This window comes from Protopterus annectens, chromosome 8.part1 (assembly GCF_019279795.1).
Source record: "Protopterus annectens isolate FY-2018-M chromosome 8.part1, PAN1.0, whole genome shotgun sequence".
NCBI lineage: Eukaryota > Metazoa > Chordata > Ceratodontiformes > Protopteridae > Protopterus > Protopterus annectens.
The window spans coordinates 247,829,671-247,850,399 of record NC_056742.1 but is presented as its reverse complement, the minus strand read 5'-3'; the positions used below and the strand labels follow the sequence as shown (position 1 = coordinate 247,850,399).

The window sequence follows — 20,729 nt, the reverse complement described above, 5'->3', positions numbered from 1 at the left end:
CTCGGAGGCCTGTCTTTGTCTTTGCGCTTCTTTTGAACTCCGGTAGTGTCCGACGACATTCTATAATTGAAGCATCTGCCAAAATAATTTAAAGCCCAATCGTACCTGCGCTTGATAGTACGAGAGTTGAACCTGGCACAGAACCGACAGCAAGAAACGTTGTGGTCAGGGCCTAAGCAAGGTAGACAGTAAGAGTGGAAATCTTTATGAGGTATTTGTTTCCCACACGCTATACAATTATTAACTTTTTCTGACATCGGAGGAACAAGAAAAAGATTCCCCAACGGGGTACTTAGCTTTGAGAAGAGAAGTAAGAACTTCGGACCGACAACAACCAAATACGCTGTTCGAAAATTGCCAACCAACGACTTGCGAGCTGCTTTCCACCGCACGGCAAGAAAGACTGGAGAAGATGGCGTCGGCTGAGGGCTATGTACCAAAGCGTACTGACGTCAGGGTACTAGCTTATACAGCCGACGCCGGACCCAGACTTTGGGATTCTGGCCGACCTCGGGCTGCCTGCCGGCAGGAGCACCCTACAGTTATGACTGCAACAGTGAAACACGAAGAACATCTACATTGTTTACACTTCCTACAAGAGAAAGTACCACAAACACTGTTCACTTCAGTCAATGCTAAAGTGTGCCCCCCCACCACCCTTTTCCAAAATGTTTTTGATGTTCTTAATTTTCCTATAGGTGAACTTAGGTTCTACACCTACTACCTGTATGAGTTCCCTATTCCCCACCAGAACCTTCCAATTCTCCTTAATTATGTGTTTGATGACACCAATCTCATTGACAATGGGGATGGGGAAAGAAATAGTAAACACTGTGTTGTCATTTTCCAGTTCTTACTTACATCACCAACCCCCCCTGATCATGGGTTTGGCAGCATTTTGTCTGAGAATAAACACTTCCTTATGTTTATTGGTTAACCAAGCCTGGTTATACCCTCTTTGTTCAAAAAACTGTGTCAACATGATGACCTCTTGAAAAAAAGTGTCATCATCAGATGCGAGTCTACTGAGGCGAATAAATTGACCCTTAATCACCCCTTTCTTCATATGCCTAGGGTGTAAGCTATCTCTGTGCAAATATTGGTTGACAAAAACATCTTTCCTATAAATCTTACTCACAAAAGTGTTACTGGATGTATCACAAGCCAAATGTATATCCAAAAAATTAATGGTCCTACCAAAACTTCCCACAGAAAATTCCAAAAAATCTGTTTTGTGATTTAAGTCCCTAACAAAGGACTCAAATTCACTCTCATCACCACTCCACAGAAATATCAAATCATCAATGAATCTTTGAAATAAAATAATGTGGGACCTTTGTGGATGTACATACAAATATCTCTATACTCCCACATGGCCATTACAAGGTTGGCAAAATATGGGGCCACCCTTGTCACCATAGCCACCCCTGAGGTCTGCTTATAATAACTTTGGCTGAACTCAAAAAAATTGTTGTCAAGAACTATACCCATAAGCCTGCAAACCGTCTCTATTTTACTATGTGTAAAGTCAGTGTACCCATTAAGGTAATCTCTCAGATATTCTATACCAGCATCTTGGTTGATACATGTGTACAGTGATTTAAATGTCTAGAGACGCAAAGTAAAACTCACCATGGGTGAGGTTAATGTCCCTCAAAATTTCCAAAAGGTGCCAGGAGTCCCTAAGGTACAACTTCGCTTTTTACACTATAGGATTAAGTATGTAATCCAGCCATAAATAAATATTTTCTGTCTTGGTTCTCTTGGCTGAGATGATGGGCCTGAAGGGTGGATTTGTTTCTGATTTGTGTACTTTGGGTATCCCAAAGAAATGTGCCATGCTGGGATGTTCCACTAACAAATATTCATATGTGTCATGATCTAAACTACCCTGGCAAAACATGTCAAAAAGATCAGTGTTTATTCTCATAAAACTGTTGTTGGTTACATTTTTATCTACAACAGAATAAGCTGTATCATTTACCAACACGTCCTCAACATTTTTAACATAATCTTCAGTACACATAATAACCATCATACCACCTTTATCACCTCTCATTACTCTAATGTCTTTATTTTTACTTACTTGGTGTTCTTCCACAGTGAGGTTATGCATGTGGGTGTCCTTTACAATATTCCTCATGTCCAGTTCACACGTCAACAAACACTTGCAAGGTGTTGCACAAAGGGGAGGGGGGGTTGTATGTGCTGTTCTTTTTAAATTTGTTACAAACATCTTGTTTCTCTACATTTAAATCATGCAGTAGGTAACAAAGGTTCAATTTTCTCAAAAAAAGTTTGAAATCAACTAACAGTCTGGTAATATTAACAGAACTACTTGGTATATAGGAAAAAACTTTTTTCAAGACTGAAATCACATCATTAGATAAAACACTGTTACACAAATTCAAAATGCGGATTTCAAAGTCTGAAACATTTAGTTTTTTTTCTGTTGTTGTTTCTTCCCCTTGTTTTTGTCTTGTTCTGAACCTGGTTTGACCACGTGGGAGTCCGTTTGTTGCCCCCTTGGTCCACCAAAAAAGGACCTGCTCCCCACGGGGGTTATTTGTAGATGAAACCACTTTAGCAAATGTTGGATTATTATTGTCAGAGCCTGCTGAAACTTGCTGAACTGTGTTACTGTTGTTATTGTTATTAGGGACATTGTTGTTGTTATTATTAGTGGTCATACAACTATTTCCACTTCCATTGTCATTCACCTCAGCCTGTGTGACATTGTTGTCATTAGTTGAACTGGGATTAATGGTGTTCTCCTGAAAAGCCCGCCGACGTTGCAAGGTGTAGGCTTCTTTTTTGGCATAGGCCAAAAGATCCCTCCACAATTTAGACTGCTTCCTTGTGAATACGGAGACTCTGTGCCTATCAGCTTTGGCCCCAATGCTACTATACAAGTCAGAAAGTACATTGAAACAACAATGTCTCTTAATTTTATTGTCTAGATTTGCCATATTTTTTTGGATGTGTCAATCTCTTAAATAATGTGATGCAAGCATATGCATCATGTTGACCCCTGTTTCATTGAATAAGTTGACTAACTCAATGTAAAATTGGTCACCAAAGTTCACACTGTTTAGAAATTTTGATAGTCTTAGTCCCTGTGGAACACATTTACACTTAATACATTCACTGAGATATAAAATCTCCAGTTCCATAGATATAAAGCGAACTGTGAGCTTCTCAAGCTCAAAAATGCCTGCCTTTCTTGCAACTATCAACATCTTCATAATGATTTGTAACATTATTATTATTATCAACAGTACTTACATTACACCTTTTGGTTAGAAATTGATGTCCAAAAAAGGAGCGTTGACTTCCTTGAACACATAATCCAAAACTCTGCCATCTAAGTGTACAATTCTGTTCCCACTCGGACCGCTGCTGCTGTTAGCAGGTGTGTTAATGGCATCATTACCCTCATGCCTTTGCTCATTGTTGTTAGTAATTCCTATGTTAGCAGGTGTGTTAACGGCGTCATTACCCTCATGCCTTTGTTCATTGTTGTTTGCAATTCCTATGTTAGCAGGTGTGTTAATGGCGTCATTACCCTTATGCCTTTGCTCATTGTTGTTTGTAATTCCTATGTTAGCAGGTGTGTTAATGGCGTCATTACCTTCATGAATTTGCTCATTGTTTGTAATTCCTATGTTAGCAGGTGTGTTAATGGCGTCATTACCCTCATGCCTTTGCTCATTGTTGTTTGTAATTCCCAATGGCGGTCGAGACTGTGAAAATGAATAGAAACCAACTGGATACTGCTGCTGGGACCCACACAATCGCGAAAAAACATCTTGAATAGCTCCAGTAACTGTCCTGGCAAGTTGTTTGGTGAATGCTGCAAACTGTTCAGGCACCAAATGTACTGAGAGGTTAACAAAGTGTCCTGTGTACTCTCTTCTAAGGCCATCCCACTCTGGTGAAAGTCAAAGCACAAAATCTTATAAGCACACAAAAAAATGAAAAATGAAACTCGAACCAAAAGCTGTAGATGGAATGATTCAAATTTATTCTTCATGAACTTCTGGAAAAAAGAGGACAACACAGTGTTTACTATTTCTTTCCCCATCCCCATTGTCAATGAGATGGGTGTCATCAAACATATAATAAAGGACAATTGGAAGGTTCTGAAGGGGAATAGGGAACTCATACAGGTAGTAGGCGTAGAACCTAAGTTCACCTATAAGAAAATTAAGAACATCAAAAACATTTTGGAAAATGGTGGGGGGGGGGGACACTTTAGCATTGACTGAAGTGAACAGTGTTTGTGGTGCTTTCTCCTGTAGGAAGTGTAAACAACATATAAGCAATACATCTAGTACATTTATTACACATCTTAAAGGACTATTTGGGTCCACAGACGGTTTACCTGTGAGAGTACAAACATAGTGGCAGTATGTGACTCTTGACCTAGTTACTACATAGGAAAAACTATTAGATGTTCAAAGCGTAGAATATATGAGCACACACTTGCTATTAAGAAAAAGTACTTTACTAATGCTTTAGCTAGGCATGCTATTCACTGTGTGAACTTTAAAAAGTTCACCTTTTCAGTCATAGATTGCGTTCAACAAGTGGATTACATACAGAATACCAATTTGATTTTAGAATGCAAGGAGTCATTGTGGCAGATCAGTTTGGTAGCAGACAGTACCCCTGGTCTGAATGAATGCACCAATAAAGTGTTTTTAGCACAAAAATAACATTCACATCACAATAATATGGTAATGTTTTTATATTATGACATTTTTTATGAAGCTTTGACATTCTAAGCTGTTTGGTAAACAAGACTTTTTTTTATTTTTATGGTATGATTTTATACTTTTAATTTAAAGTATCATGAAAGTCATGTGATGTGTGATGTAACTTATAAGAGGTGTGTTTGTGAGAGGTTAACTTTTTTCTGAAGAAGTTCATGAAGAACAAATTTGAACGAAAGTACTAAATAATTGTGTTTGCTCCTTCATTCCATCTACAGCTTTTGGTTTGAGTTTCATTTTTCAGATCGCAGCCTGCTATAAGTCCCCAACCATGTCCCAAGACTCGCACTCCACATTCCTAAGCACCCTGGAGATTATTAGGGTCCAACCTAACACTCTCTTACTAGGCAGCTTCAACTACCCCTCCATTAACTGGGTAAACTACTCATGTACCAATACACTTGCCCAACGTTTCCTGGAGTTCATTAATTCCAATGCCCTGGACCAGCTTGTTCTTGCCCCCACTAGTGGTATCAACATCCTTGACCTGGTCATTACTAACATGGGTGACCGTTGCTCTACACCAATAGTCATCTCCTCCCTGGTTAGATCCGACCACAATCTAATCACCTTGGAAATCCATATCCCTCCCACCCCCGAGCAAAGGTAACCAACATGAAAAACGTAGTTGCGTGACTGCAGAATCATACACCAATGCACTGTGCGAACACATACACAAATGCATTGATCTTGCCATAGCCAATAGAACCAAGACACTCTCCTCCAAAAAAAGGGAGACCCTGCCATAAACTCTAGAACAGAAGGAGGAAACCTATGCAGAATAAGTTGAAGTCCCAAGACTGGATAAACTCCCTTATCTGCCTCAACAAAAAGTTGAGATCCCTCATCAAATTCTCTAAAGCTAGATATGAAAACAGAATTGCAGCAGATAGTAAAGACAACCACAAGGCCTTCTATAGTTGTGTAAAGAATCTCCACAGCAATACGCAGATTTGCTCTGAGCTACTGCACAATGGTACCTCCTATACTGAGCCAACAGATATTGCCAGTATAGTGGCCGACAGATTCAGTGCCAACTTTACCCCGCTCCCCCCAAAGGACCAATCAAAATACCAGTAGATTGCCAGGCACCCAGTATTACTGCTACACAGGTTAAAACAGCACTGTCCAAGGCCAAGAATACAGCTTCTATGGGACCTGACAATATCCCTGGTTGTGTTCTACATGAACTACAGAGTGAACCAGCACCTCACCTGTGTGCTCTGTTCAATCACAGCCTAACCTCAGGCTTTGTCCCTGCCGAATGGCGCACTGCTACAATTATCCCTCTCCACAAAGGAGGAGCGACTACAGACCCTGGAAACTATTGCCCCATTAGCCTGACGAGTCTGATATGCAAAGTTATGGAATGCATCCTCATGGACCTAATAAACAAGGATATAGGAAATCTCCAAACTCTGGATCCCAAACAGTTTTGTTTTGTGAAGGGAAGATCATGCCTACTCAATCTGTTTGACTTCTTTGACTCAGCCACCAGAGCTGTGGATGAAGGCAAGGTGGTTCATACAGCCTACCTTGATCTAGCCAAGGCTTTTGATACCATTCCCCACTCAGGAATCCTAGAAAAACTCACTAAGCTTGGCATCAACCCTTATATTACTAGGTGGGTTGCAAACTGGCTCACAGATAGAACCCACAGTGTAAAAGTAGCTGACTCCAAGTCAGACTGCCAATTAGTCACGAGTGGAGTGCCACAGGGTTCGGTCCTGGGTCCTCTCCCGTTTGGTATCTACTTCTCTGAAGTCCAGGCCAACACAAGGGGACTCTGGCTGACCAGGTTCATAGATGATTGCAAGTTGGGAGCTATTAATAACTCCCCAAGTGATGTTGACATCCTACAGAATGGCCTCACTGTGACCAACGACTGATGTCAGAACCATGGCCTTAAGCTCAATGCCAAAAATGTGTCATCCCCTTTGGGAAAACCCCGGTTCCCATGAATTAGCACATGGATGATAGTCCACTGAACACAGAAGACGTTATAAGATCTGGGAACACAGGTTGACAGCAAGCTCTCTTTTAATCACCACAATACCACTGTGGTTAGAAAGTCCTTCTATGTCGCACATCTCATTACTAAGGGTTTTGCATCTAGAAAGAAAGAGGTCATTGTCTCCCTCTACTCTTCCCTCATTAGGCCAATCATCGAGTACAATGCCTTATTTGGCATGTACCTCATTAGACATCTGCAACTGGACAGGTCACAAAAGTACCTCACAAAGAGGATCCTAGGCCTTAAACACTTGTCCTATATGGACAGACTCAAAAAAAACTCAAACTATTCTCCATCTCATATCACCTACTTAGAGGTGATCTCTGCTTGACTTACAAAGCCATGTCTGACCCAGCTCTGTTAGAAATGCTACATCTAAAGAAATCCCAATCCATCCACACCACATGCTCCAGAGACCTCAACCTCATTACTACATTTAACAGAACATGCTGGAGAGACAGGATCATAACCCAGAGACTGCCCATGCTATGGAACAAACTTTCCATACATGTCAAGTAGAGCACCTCGCTGACCTTCTTCAAGAGAAATCGTGATGAGTGGATGGGAAACAGAAAATTCACCCCGGGGATGACACCAGTGGCTCTACTTGACAGAGGCAATGGGAACTAAGGTCATGTGGGCACTATGCCAGGGTAATCCTATGGCTAGGCTTGTAAAGGGCCACAGGGCCATTAGCCTAGTACACACCTATGAACATATGAGAGGTAACAACAGGCATAACAGCATGAATGTCATTGGGAGATAATGATATCTTCTAAGCTGTTTCTCAAGACAGCCCAGCCAATGATTATAATAGCATTACTTTTTTCTTTACTTTCTTTTCCTGAGACAAACTCAGAATAATTGTAAATATATATATATATATATATATATATATATATATATATATATATGGTTTATTATTAAAACATAGAACATGCAAAACATTAAAAAATGCGGGTTTACAAGTTCGATGTTAGGAATAATAATTAGGTTGGAATATTGGCAACCTAATTAAGGCAAAGTCAAATTTGACTTCTGAAGTCAGTTGCCCTGTTTGCAGCTTGATGTATGGACCAGATCCATACTGCACAATGCTGACAGTAATGTTTTTGCAAGACCCCCCCCTACACTCCCCACCCCCCTGCCCACTTATGTATTCCAACTCCAAGATTGCACTACAGTGCGGAAAAGGGTAACTCTCCCGATCCGCACTGTCCCGCGATCTCAATACAAAACATCTTGTACTCCAGACAATGCATACTATGCATTACCGTGTAAAGGTCGAATGCCGTAATAGAGTCGGTCTTCCAGGGTCGACATTTCACACACCTTTTACAGATATGTCTGCATTTTGAGGATCACACTTTTCACTTTCACACAAGGCATACTCGACATTATAACATTAAACCTATATAATATATATATATATGTATATATATATATATATGTATATGCACACACTCACACATATATATATATATATATATATATATATATATATATATAGAGAGAGAGAGACAGAGAATCAAACTGCCTATTAAGAAATTAAATAGCATTCAATAATGAAACATAGTGTCCTGACAAAATATTTAAAATGTACACTGTTCTGAGTGAACAAACAACAGAGGCATACTCACAGATTCTTCCTCCTAATTTTAGTTTTCCTACTGATTTTCTTGCAGCTTTAAATATTGACAGGGATTCATAAAGGTTACCACAAACCGTTGACTACATGTACACTTAGTGTAGTCTTTCTGAGTGACTAGAAAGTACAAAAATTGTGGTAGGGATGTTTCTGATGCACATTCTCTTTTACACTCTCATTACTGTTTACTTTTATCCACTCGCCTGTTCAACATTAACATAAGTTGCCCTTATTGCCAACACATAAATTCTACCAGCGCACTAGTGGGAATCTGCTTCTGCAATCAAAGCAAATCCCTTCTTTTATGGCTGTATTCTGTTACTTCAGTGTCCTGCATGCAGTTTGTCAAAGTTTAATTTCCTAACCAAAATTGTCAATTACTTTTTTAAGGAGAACAGAAGGTGCGATTACAAACATCTACAATCTTCTTTGTGGTGCACATAGCACAGTCTTATTACCATGCCAATGACCTGCATCCACAACGGAGTCTGAAATATGTGTCACAACACAGGCAACGACAAGCGGCTCTGGCACAGAAATGAAACAGACAGCACTAGACTACTGGCTCTACAAAAGCTGTGGCCACTGCAGTCAGGCTGAACAAATTGACCACTCTGTCTGATCAGCTGCAGTCTGCAAGGCTGACCAAGAGAAGTGCAACTACTGTTTGGGGGTGAAATTATAACCAACCCCTTCCACTCAAACACTGGCAGCATCTTATAAACACATTATCATACAGCATCATTTCTTACATGCAAAGGACACAGCACAGCGCCACAAAGGGAATCTGTAAAATCACTTCAGAAACTTCTGTGGTTTATCATAGTGTCAGCAGTGGATGGAGATCAGCTAACTAAACCCAATTTGTGCAACTTTTTTTTTTGTAAAAGTGGCTGAACTGGAAGCCTCTCAATGTATACCCTTCAACTGCTTGCTTTGTAATTGCAAGTGTTTTTGTTTGATCAATCATTATTACTCAAGAAAGCCCCCCCTCCCCACTTGTTGATTTTTTTGCTAGCTACACATAGTAATGATGTGTGGCAAGCCTGAAATGTATACTAGTTTTTCATTCCAAGAGTGCATCATCTTGAAGAAACAAGATATTTACATAAGTATTTATCTGAGAGATTGCTCTTTTTCCAGCTTGCAGCAATCTTGGAATGAGAATATTTTAAAAGTAAGGTGTAGGAGGATGCAGGGGACTTACCCCTTGCAAAAACATTCCAGTTACTTTTGCATGTGCTGTTTTTACTCAAAACAAGTTATACTAAAGTACGTAAGTTTTAACAATGTATGTAATCGCGTTATTGTGTTTTATTCTGTTACTTACAAGAATGTCAGTTGCATTTTGATAAGACATAGTAGACCCGTCATTCAGTTATTAAATGTTTTCCCCCTCCCGACAACATCCATGCAGGATCCCCTACACTCTTCCCTCATTATAATAGACTTCAAGGTCACTCCTTGGAGGGAGGGGGGGGCATCCCTCTTCTATGGACAACCACTGATGAAAGTGATTTTTGACAACGTGGTGAAAACTGGTATTCACACACTCGATATTACCAATTCATATGAGTTGCACCAACAAAGCAAAACCAACTGATAAGACTGGACATAATAAGAATACTTTCCTTCTTCTTAAGTAAGACTTGATTTTCAATGAATGTACAGGTATAGTCAGCATCTACAAGTATAAGAGGATCACTAAAGCTCTTATAAAATCTGCATGCATTTTATTCTATAAATGTAAGCATCTAACTGTATTTAGCTCACTTTCTTAATTTGTTCTTCTGGATGCTTCTTTATTTTTTTTTTTTGCTTTTCCACATCTTTGGATCATTAAGATGTCCATAGTTTTGTGAACTGTACACTGCCCATATTAGTTCAACATTTCGCAGCAATTTATTCCTCATTTCCTTTTACTAATGAAAGGGAACTCTAGCAAGACATTGTATGCAGCACCATCAGTATATGATGTACCAGGTCACCCAAAGTAGTTCTGAGCAGCTGAAATGATTTACCCAGAGAAAGGTAATAGGCATAGTTACATTCACTCTGCTAATCTTGGCTTCTGCAATCATAAAGCTGGCTTGGAAAAGTTGCTGATCAACAGAACTATGTTTGGTTAGCTCTAGTAAATGACGGCACACTGCAAATACTATAAATGCAGATACGTGCAGGAGTTGGGAAGCAGTACCATTTAGGTCACACTTTTACTTGAGATGTGGGGGTGTTGTACCTATACTTTTGTAATATAGTAACATGCAGACCAATAAGTATCACTGGCACTGTGTACAGCTACAGTTAACATACACAGACTTAGCAAAGCCAAGACTCTAACCTAATATTCAACATACACCTATTTGCTGTCATACTTAATGAGCATCTACAGCTGCAAATATATTTCTGAATCTTCAGTACATATTGATTTCAGCCATGGAACTGTACAGTTATGCAGAACTCCATTTCTACTAAAGATTTACATATAAAATGTTAAAATAAAAAGGACATGCAATTTGCACTTACAAAAAGAAATAAATGGTAGGGTTTATTTTTCTTCCCTTAGCAGTAAGGAATAAAGCATACATCTCCAAATGCTGCTGGACAATGATATCCTATCTATTACAGGGGCCCCAAACCAGTGAAATGTCAAAATCTACTCCAAGCTAAATTTTACAAAAGTGAGAAGCATCTCAATACTTACTGATTATGTAGATGGACAGAAATACTCCGGCCAAAGCCATCCCTTGAAAAACTCGTAGAAGAAGAAACATAATGGGATCCAGTGAGACTGCTACACCAAAGCCAAACAGGACAGCAAGGACCAAAGACACCACAAAGGTGGTCCGCCGACCTAACCTGAAGACAGAAAGTAAATGCTGATTTTTTTCAAAATAGACAGCAATTGACTGGTTATAGGACTGCTTCATTATTTTTTTATTTTATTAGAACTTCACCAACAGACATATAGTTACTGCAAAGAGCAGAGTGACTTATCCTAAAGCATGGCTGAGGTAATCAAAAATACCAGGACATACATTCAAGAAGGATGCCATGATGTATTTAGAAACAATAACCTATTTACCCCATAGAAAGTGAAACAATTTGTATAGCTTTTCCATTCCAAATGTTGATTGCTATTACAACCCAACAGCTAAATTAGTATATTACATACCATGATTAATCACTTAATCTAGGTATTTGTTTGCCAACCTTCACCATGACAAGTGTCTTAGAAAATAGATGGATGGATGGATTTAACACTGGTGATCCGAAATAGTGGCTTTTCAACTGTTCCCTACACCAAGTGGCAAACAGAAGAAAAGTACAAATACAACTACAAACCAAAAGAAATACAGTGACAATGCACAAACGCAGATACAAGTAACTTGTGTATGTTTCATGGACAAATTTAATAAAGCTGTATGAAATTCTAACTTCTAAATAAATAAATATCACAGTTCCTTCCTATTTAGCAAGTCTTGCAAAAAAATCAAGTATACTTTTTACTTTAATATACTACAATTCTGGAGTTACTGTATGCAGTTAAAAAGAGTGCGGCAGATGAAGCGCCTTGAAAAATATTACAATTACATTTATTTTTTAAATTACTTTTCAGTGAATATATTTACAATGCCTTTGTCAAAGAAAACTTAGAGAGTTTCATTTTCAGTGTGATCATACTCCATGAGAATACACACCGAAGTATCTTGAATCATTAATTGTTAATCTCAAATACCATAACATTTTGTTAGTGACAAAGGCTACCACACTAGTTCTTTACTAGTGGGACAAAGAGTTCTTCTTGATACAGGATAGTCAAAGACAAAAAAAAAAAAAATCACTAATGAAATAAACAAAATCAGGTCACCGACTTTTAATAGCAAGATAAAATGCGGGTAACAATCTCTAGCGCTTCAGCTTTTAAGAAGCCTTCCAGGAGTAAAATTATGTAAAAAAAACACTTTATATACACAGAAGAACCCTCCCTATCCTTCAATTAAGCAATTAAAGCAATAATTCATTAAAATAAATTAAACTATACAAAGAATTTCCAACAACATTCTGTACTGAGCCCACCAGGGGTCAATGTTCAATATTTAAAAATAAACAAAGCTTCTTTATGAAGCGATTTTCTTTTTATATCACAATTTCCTTGTTCATCTTTATTTTTTTTCTAAGATAGTTGATTTCAAATTTTCTGGATTACTGTCATGATAATATTTAAAATGCTGAGCTAAAGGGCTTTCAAGTCTAATAGTTCTAATATCTCTAACATGTTCTTGTAATCGAAACTTGAAAGCCCTTTTAGTCTCACCAATACAAAATAAGCCACAATCACATCTTTGTGCATAAACTATATACCCTCTGTTTGACAATATCTCCCAGCAGGCCTAAATAATACTCCATTAATGTTATCAAATGTATTAACTATATACCTACAGCTTACACATTTCTTACAAGGAAAAGTACCTACACTTACAACCTGATTTATCAAGTTATTTTTAGGCTGCTCAAATTTACTATGGACTACAATGTCCTTAATATTATGCCCTCTTTTATAAGATAATGTATGGGTCTTCCTTATTATCTGTAAATCCTTATGTTTCAACAAAAAGTCCCACTAATATAATGTAATCTTTTGATCTCTGGACTCAAAATGTGGTTGTAACTACAAAAAATCCTTTATCCTTATCTTTACAATAATCATAATTTATAATTTTCACACTGGGAAAAAAAATCACTACATTTTTCTCATTTATTTTATCTTGAATCCAGCTTAGCGCTTCCATTACCACAGTTCTATCATAACATCTATTAAGAAACATATCTACAGTTGTCATCAATTCACTATTCATAACCATTAAATTGTTATGTAAACAGGAAATGGGTAGAAATTCACCACATGGAAGTACCTTGACAGTGTGTGGAGGGTGGCAACTATTACCATTTATAAACTGATTAACTTCATTAAATTTCCTATACCTGTCTCTATATACTCATTAGACTTCCCTTGTAGTAAAATATCCAAAAATGGCACACTACTTGCATATTGCAACCCATCAAATTTATACCAAATCTGTTTCTACGCAAATTTTCTATAAAACTCAGCACTTGTTCATGTCCCACTTGACAAAGAAAAATTAAATCATCACTGAATCTATAATACCTAATAACAAATTTACAAAAAAAATTCACACTTCTAAATATATTCTGACTCAAACAAGCCCATAAACAAATTGGCAAACATGGTGGGGAAATGAAACCCTCATTGCTGTGCCTTGTAATTGATGGATATAAAAACTCCATTAAACTCAGAAAAATTATGAGTCAAACTAAAATAAAAGAATTCCATAATGTAATTTGCAAGGGAACTATCTCCCAAGTATAATTTTAATGCTTCCATACAAAGTTGTGCATTACATTGGTATACAAACTTTTGACATCTACAGTAATCCAGTACATGTCTTTAGTCCATCTAATATCAGATATTTTGCTAAGAAAGTCAAACAAATCTTTAATATATGAAGGTAACTTTACAGCAGCATTTAATAAATATTTATGAAGCACTAATCCAATATTATGTAAAAAAATACTGGCATGCTGACACTATGGGTCTTCCTGGGGGACAATGTATGTTTTTGTACATTTCAGACAGGCAATAAAAATAGGTAATACCAGACCCACCAATGCAAAACTTATTTTCTAAATCAGTTTTAGATAAATAACCCAACCTTAACCCCTTTTTCCACAGCTGCTGACACTCTATTTTTGCTGCTTGATATTCTATTATATTTACCATTTTATAAACCTTGCTATCATTCAAAAGTTCATAACACATATTTAGATATTGTGAACAATGCATCGCCACAATTTTATTTCCTTTATCTGAAGGTTTAACAATAAATTCTCTGTTTACTAAAAGCATTCAAGCCTGCCACTCATTTTAGTCAAATTATAACATACCTCGTTTTTATTCATTTAAAAATCCAAAAATGCTTTCTCTAAAGCAAAAATAATCATAGCATAAAATTTCTATATACCTTCATTCTTAAAGGGGGTATAAAGTTACTTTTACTTAAAACACTGTCTGTATTTAACTGACAATAACCATTGCACTCTCCATCTTAACTAGATAAACAAGAAATAAATGTTTCATCAAAATTATCATCTGTATTATTTCCCAGGTCAGTATAAGTTGTATTCACTAAAATTATTTTTCCATCTCACTTAAATCATTAAAATAATCTTTTAAATGCAGCTTTCAAATTAGTTGAAACATTTAAAATTTTACACTCATGAAGTCTTGGTAGAACAGTGGGAATAAATTTTAATCCACAATTCAATGCTGACAGTAAGCATTCATTTAAAGTACTATTAGACAAATTAACAACCAGATCACACACCTCAGTACTATTAAAATTAGTTCTATTTGGTTGTTTTTCCATACCGCTGTTGTTGTCCATCCCGGTGATATTCATACTGCTGTCTGCTTCATTTTCTGTCTCTTTAGTGTTAAAAAACTAACACTAAAACTGCTAACAGGGAAGAGAGTAACAATAAAATCTATTGTTTCTAAAGGCTTCTTACTAATACTAAACACTTTACAAAGGGGAAAAATTCATATCCGCACTGGGAACTGCCTGAAAACATGGTAGGAGATGAAACTGCAAAATATTAAACGTGTATACATAGTACCTTATAAGGTTGTTGCTGTTGTTTGTCTTTCGGCTTTTTCCCGGTTAGGAGTCGCCATAGCAGAACTCCGGTCCGCTAATGAGTGGCAGTAGATTTTCACGAACGCCGAGGTGCTAGCTCGACGTCCAACCTTCAACGAAGGCACGCCCATTCACGCATATCTTTTAATTGCCCACCCAACCGCGGAGAGGACATGCAGACTCCACACAGAAGGCACTCCCCACACTCCAGCAGAGAATCGAATGGGAGAACCTCTTGCTGTGAGGCAACAACGCTACTGTTGCACCACCGCGGATGTTATAGTACCTTGTAATCAAAGGTATTTGTTGATGCAGAAAATTTCACATAGAGAAATAAAAAAAACAGCGTATTCTCTGCCTGAGAGCATAATGACAGAATATAGCACATCAAACATTGTTACCCAGTGACAGAATACAGATATTCTATTGTGAGGTTGAAAAAAGAAGCAGAAAATGCCACACAATAAAATAAAAATACCACAAGGATTGGTCTGAATAACACAAGAGCATACTGTAATACATTTAACATTTCTGCTACCTGGGCAAATATATACACCTATGTAAGACTGAATAAATACGTAATGTAAATGAAGAAGATTCCAAAAAAGGAAAAAAAAATCTGAACTGAGTAAGAATGTGGCGACATACCAACAACTGCAATAAATAAAAGTTTCAGTTGATAAAGGAAGCTCCAAATGGAAACATAATTACAAGCGAACTGAACAAAAAGTTGTTGAAACAAGAATTTTCACACTGTGAAAAAAATCTTAGCAGTTATGTGAACTGCCTAAGAATGTGGTGGCAGACTGACACAACAAAATTTGTTACCCTGAGGGGAAAAATGACATATTCCTGTTCACAAAGGGAATTCCTCAAAGAAAATTACTGTAACAATACTGTACACTTTGTAAGAACACAATGGCAACACATAAAACAATGGAACTACCCAGTGGAAAAACAGCAGAGGGACAAAAGGTTACTGCTGATAAAGGAATGTCTGCACAGCAAAAAATACTAATATTAGCAAACGTCAAATAACATGGTGCTAGGCTAAGTTCTTTGTAAACAGGGCAAGTGGTTTCTAATGACAAACAAATACTTATACAAGGAAAAAATGGAAACGCTCTGCGGCATAGAGAAATAAAAGTCCTGACCACATCCTAGAAGTCCTAAGGTGAAAAAGCAGCTCAGACTTTGGAACAGCCAGGTGAAGTGAAGGGAAATTAGCAGTCAATGGTAGCTTGACCATACTGGGAGCATGAGTGGTAGATTTGGTTGTCCAACTGTCACCGTGCAAGCACCAGACTACATGGCATTAGATAGGTAAGGACCAAGGACATGAGTTTGACATCCCTAAGATGGGGATGGCTGCCCTCATAGGTGTGTGAGCAGAAATACAGATATGCATGGGGAAAAAGTAGCATGTTCAGTGGAGATATAAGCTCATATGAACCACCAGGGCGTGGGTTAGGACCTCACAAGAAATTCAGATGCCAGCAAGGGCACAAACAATGTGAACTGCTTAAGAATGTGGTGACATGCTGTAATAAAGCACAACTGCTACCCAGCACTGGAATATATAAAAGAAAGGAAGCTCCAAATGGAAATTTGCATAGATGATAGCCACAACAAGTGATTATTGCCTCCACGCTGGGGATAAATATAAGGAAATGAAGAGGCTTAAGACTGAAAGAAGGAAGTTCAATGGTTAGCAGGTACTGAAACAAAAAGCATACAGAAATGCTAGTACTGGGTACTGGGTGTTGTGTGAGAATAAGGTGGGAGGCTAGAACTAATCAGACTCCACTGATATTCAGTGTAGGAATATTTAACACACACACACACACATTTTTAATTCTTTATCAGTGGAGAAAATGTTTCCTGTTTCCTGATGCTGTAGGATATTTTCTCTGTGAAGGCACTAAAGAGAATTGTTTACATAATGAAGACACTGATATCCCATTATTTTAAGAGATACTTCACGAACTGGTAAATGCAGGACAAAGCCCTGGGGAAGGCTGTAAGACATCAAAATGATTTTTTTCCGGAAGTATACGGATTACTGCTGCTTGCCGACTTAAACAGCAAGAAAGCATTTCTCTTTATTCTATTGAAAACCACATCATACTTGGAATTGTGTAGAAAATATTAGGAATCAGATAAGTTTGTAGAAAATTTGAAAGCAGTTTGGACCATGGCAAGAACAGTGATTTACGTCTGCAAGTGTACTCATGCTGGGAGACACCAGTATCCTCACTAGTGTATTAGATAGACATTACTAGGTACTCTTGGGCAAATCAACAGGAAGCAATCAGTCAGAAGAATATTGAACTGGGGTTTATCTCAGTGAAAGAATGCAGAGTTTGTTTTCATTTAATTATGACTATTGTTATTTTAAGAAGCATCAATGTGTGACATAAGCTAAAAACGCTCAAAGATGCTTCTGATCTAGAGACGTTACTGCAAATGGTGACATGTTGGATGATGCAGCCTGGGCATCAACTTGTATCAGTGGCAAGAGATACAAAACCACATGCATGTAACCACTGCCATGTCTCATGCCAGCACAGATACTCCAGGTGCAGAAGTTACTCCACCTGCTGTAGTTACTTGTTTATAAGAAGGTCAATAAGATCAGATCAAGTAAGTAAAAGCACACCTACGGTAACCGTGTCTCTGATGCTTGCACACAGCACTGACAGAGAATGTGCAACAACATTTAGATCCCCTTATGTTCCACCACATAAGCTGCAACGCCAACTCCTCAGACTATGGAAGCCACGTGGAGACAGAGACAAAGGATTTCAAAGTGAAGGCAGCTCAGCAGTACTGTCCGTTTTCTGTACAGGAAGGTCTCATCAATAATCAGTCCTAAAGCCACACAAAATATTAGATGTACAAAACTGACAATCAGGAAAGTACCCCCAGAACTTAACAGCAACTGTGGCATTAACAAAGAAATGTCAGAATCTCCATCACTACTAGAAGGTTAGTAACCTATGCTGAGGCCAATAAGTAAGCCACACAGATGCTGAGCAATTAAAATTTATCTCGCATATCCAGGAAGCCACCATCTCCTTCAGAACTATACACCTTCCTTGTACTTTCCTTTCAAATAAATGGACAGTCAAGAAACCATAACTTTATGACAAACTGTTTCACAAATCCACTATTTTCTAACACAGCTGTAGCAAAATAATTGGGTAGTACACCTATTTGCCACCCCTCCACTGTCTGCAACGCCTTAATTACAGCTTATAAACTACCAAACTTTTAAAGAAGAGTTTGACAGTTTACAGGCTATATCAACTAATAGCTTGCAAACTAGCTTTAAAAACAAAAATAGTACAGAACTGGTCAAAGTGATTGTAAGTGCTTAATGACAACTTCTAACTTTTTAATCTTCATCACTTGGCACCTGAAGTATTTGCATTATCTGCCCCACCTTTGCTAAATCATTGCCTTTTAACACTCATCTTTCAACCTCTCAGGACCACAGATTGCATCATGCATAAATGAAATTTCTGCACTTCAGAAACAATGAAATTCTATACACTTATCCCCCAAGACAAATAGGCTGACACTTCTTGGGATAAAAGTTTACTATATGCACACCAGGGAGATGGGTTTTCGTATTTTTTTTCCGCATTTTTTTATTCTGTAGGCAGGCTTTGATTAAGTTGCACAATCTTGTTAATGAAAAGTTCTTGATCTGGCATAAAATATTATGACCAGTGTGAAAATTCAAATGATGAAAGCAATAGAGGATCTGTCTAGGATTTTACTGTTTGTGCTGGAAAGTAAAGTGCAATGGACACAGCACTGCAAAACGCATCTTAGTCTTTCACAGCATGAACAACCCATGGTAGGGCTTGCCATGGAGAAGAATGCAATTTATTTGTCAGACTCTCCAGATGAGAAGGAACGTGTCATGCATGTTTATCATAGCTCTCCACTGTCCAGATTTTTGCCTCACAATTTGGTCTGTTCCTCAAACAAAATGTGGTTTCCTGACAAATCTTTCAGGAATTAAGTCAGTAAATAATGACAAATATCTGAGTTTCAGACTTCATAACCTTAGTAAAATGCATGCTAATAAACCTGTTATTCTATCACTTTTCTGAATCTAAAGAGCAATATTTAAACACTGCCCCTATTTTGAGGGCTCTACCCCCCTATTATTTTTAGCTTTGTCCAGATTTCTTGTGCCGAGAGGTATGACGCTTATACAGATAGGGTCATACTCCGGCACAAACCTTGTCCATCAACAAGACCTATAAAAAATTATGGAATGATAAGTCTATCAACAGTAGGTATACAACCACAGTTCTGACAGGCAAGTTTATTTTTGTGGCAGAGCACTGCTGAAAACCAGAAATATAAAGTGGCTTAACAGACTCAGAAAAAAAGTGTGTAAACACAGGGGCCAAACAGTTACACGCAGCATGTAGCACAATGACAGTCTAAACCTCTAACCAGATGTAATACAACAGTAAAATGGGTGGGTTAAATTCAAGCAGTCAAAATTGATTAATTATATACAAAACTGGATAACAAGACTACAGAAATATACAACAATGAGCACAAACTTCATCTGTCCATGGCAGATACCGTTCTTTTTCTTTTAGCAAAGACATCTGAGAAAGAAAGCCTAATGAAACTATGGCATGTTTACTCTGTAAGGGTCTTGTATGTGAAAGGTGTGAAGGGGTACGTGCTACATACTAATACTTCCCAGAAAGCATGTTGAGACATGCTAGAGAGTACCACACAGAAACTTTGTGGAAAACTTAAAAAAACTATGGATGTCAAAGCCTGGTCTATGTCAAATAAACGAACGCTTGAAATGTCAAACGCCATATGGTCGAGACCATATGATTGACATTTCAAGTGTTCGAAGGTTGACTTTAACGGCGCCGTATGGTGCAGAATGGGAGAATTTCCCTTTTCTGCACTAATGTGTGGTCTCGGAGTTGGTATATTTAAGTAGGGGGGATGTGGGGGGTGCAGGGGGGCTTGGACCCCTACTAGCACCATTAAGGTACGTCTTTCTTTCAACATATGGCATTCAACATTTTGAAAGTTTGACTATATAATATAGACCTTCAAAGGCATAGCTGGCTCATCTAGTGCCTAGTATCATTACTCAATCTGGTACTCCTGAAATGCATCAGTCCTATTTCTGTGTCCTACCCTCACCATGCTCAGCTGAGGAGTAATGAAGCAAAAAAACAGTAGCTGGTGTTCCTGAAATGCATGAAATAATCACTGCCATTTTCTGCACCCAGCCCTAACCCATTTTTCTTCAGCTAACGAGCAAAGATGCCAAAAAAAAAAAAAAAAAAAGAAAAGTCTTCTCTTTCCTGAAACTGTAGCAAGCACTTGCAATAGTTTATAGGTTCATAGGTAGGTACTAGGCTATCGGCCCAAGGGCCAACGTAAGCCCAGCCAACAAGGTTCCCTGGCTTATGCCACCCAAGAAAGTTATTTTCCTGTGCTACTATCGAGCAGCGACACAGAAGTGATCCCCAGGGTGTATTTCCTATTTCCCATTCACTCATCAAGATTTTTCT

General features: G+C 38.0%; 1 protein-coding gene across 1 annotated transcript in view; it reads right to left on the bottom strand.

Moving 5' to 3' along the window:
- LOC122810291 (putative solute carrier family 22 member 31) overlaps nucleotides 1–20,729 on the bottom strand; it is a 522,681-nt gene that overhangs the window by 253,492 nt on the left and 248,460 nt on the right. Inside the window, exon 3 of the mRNA XM_044081843.1 lies at nucleotides 11,142–11,296. Within this exon, the coding sequence (XP_043937778.1) occupies nucleotides 11,142–11,296 (155 nt within the window). The remainder of the gene's footprint in view (nucleotides 1–11,141; nucleotides 11,297–20,729) is intronic.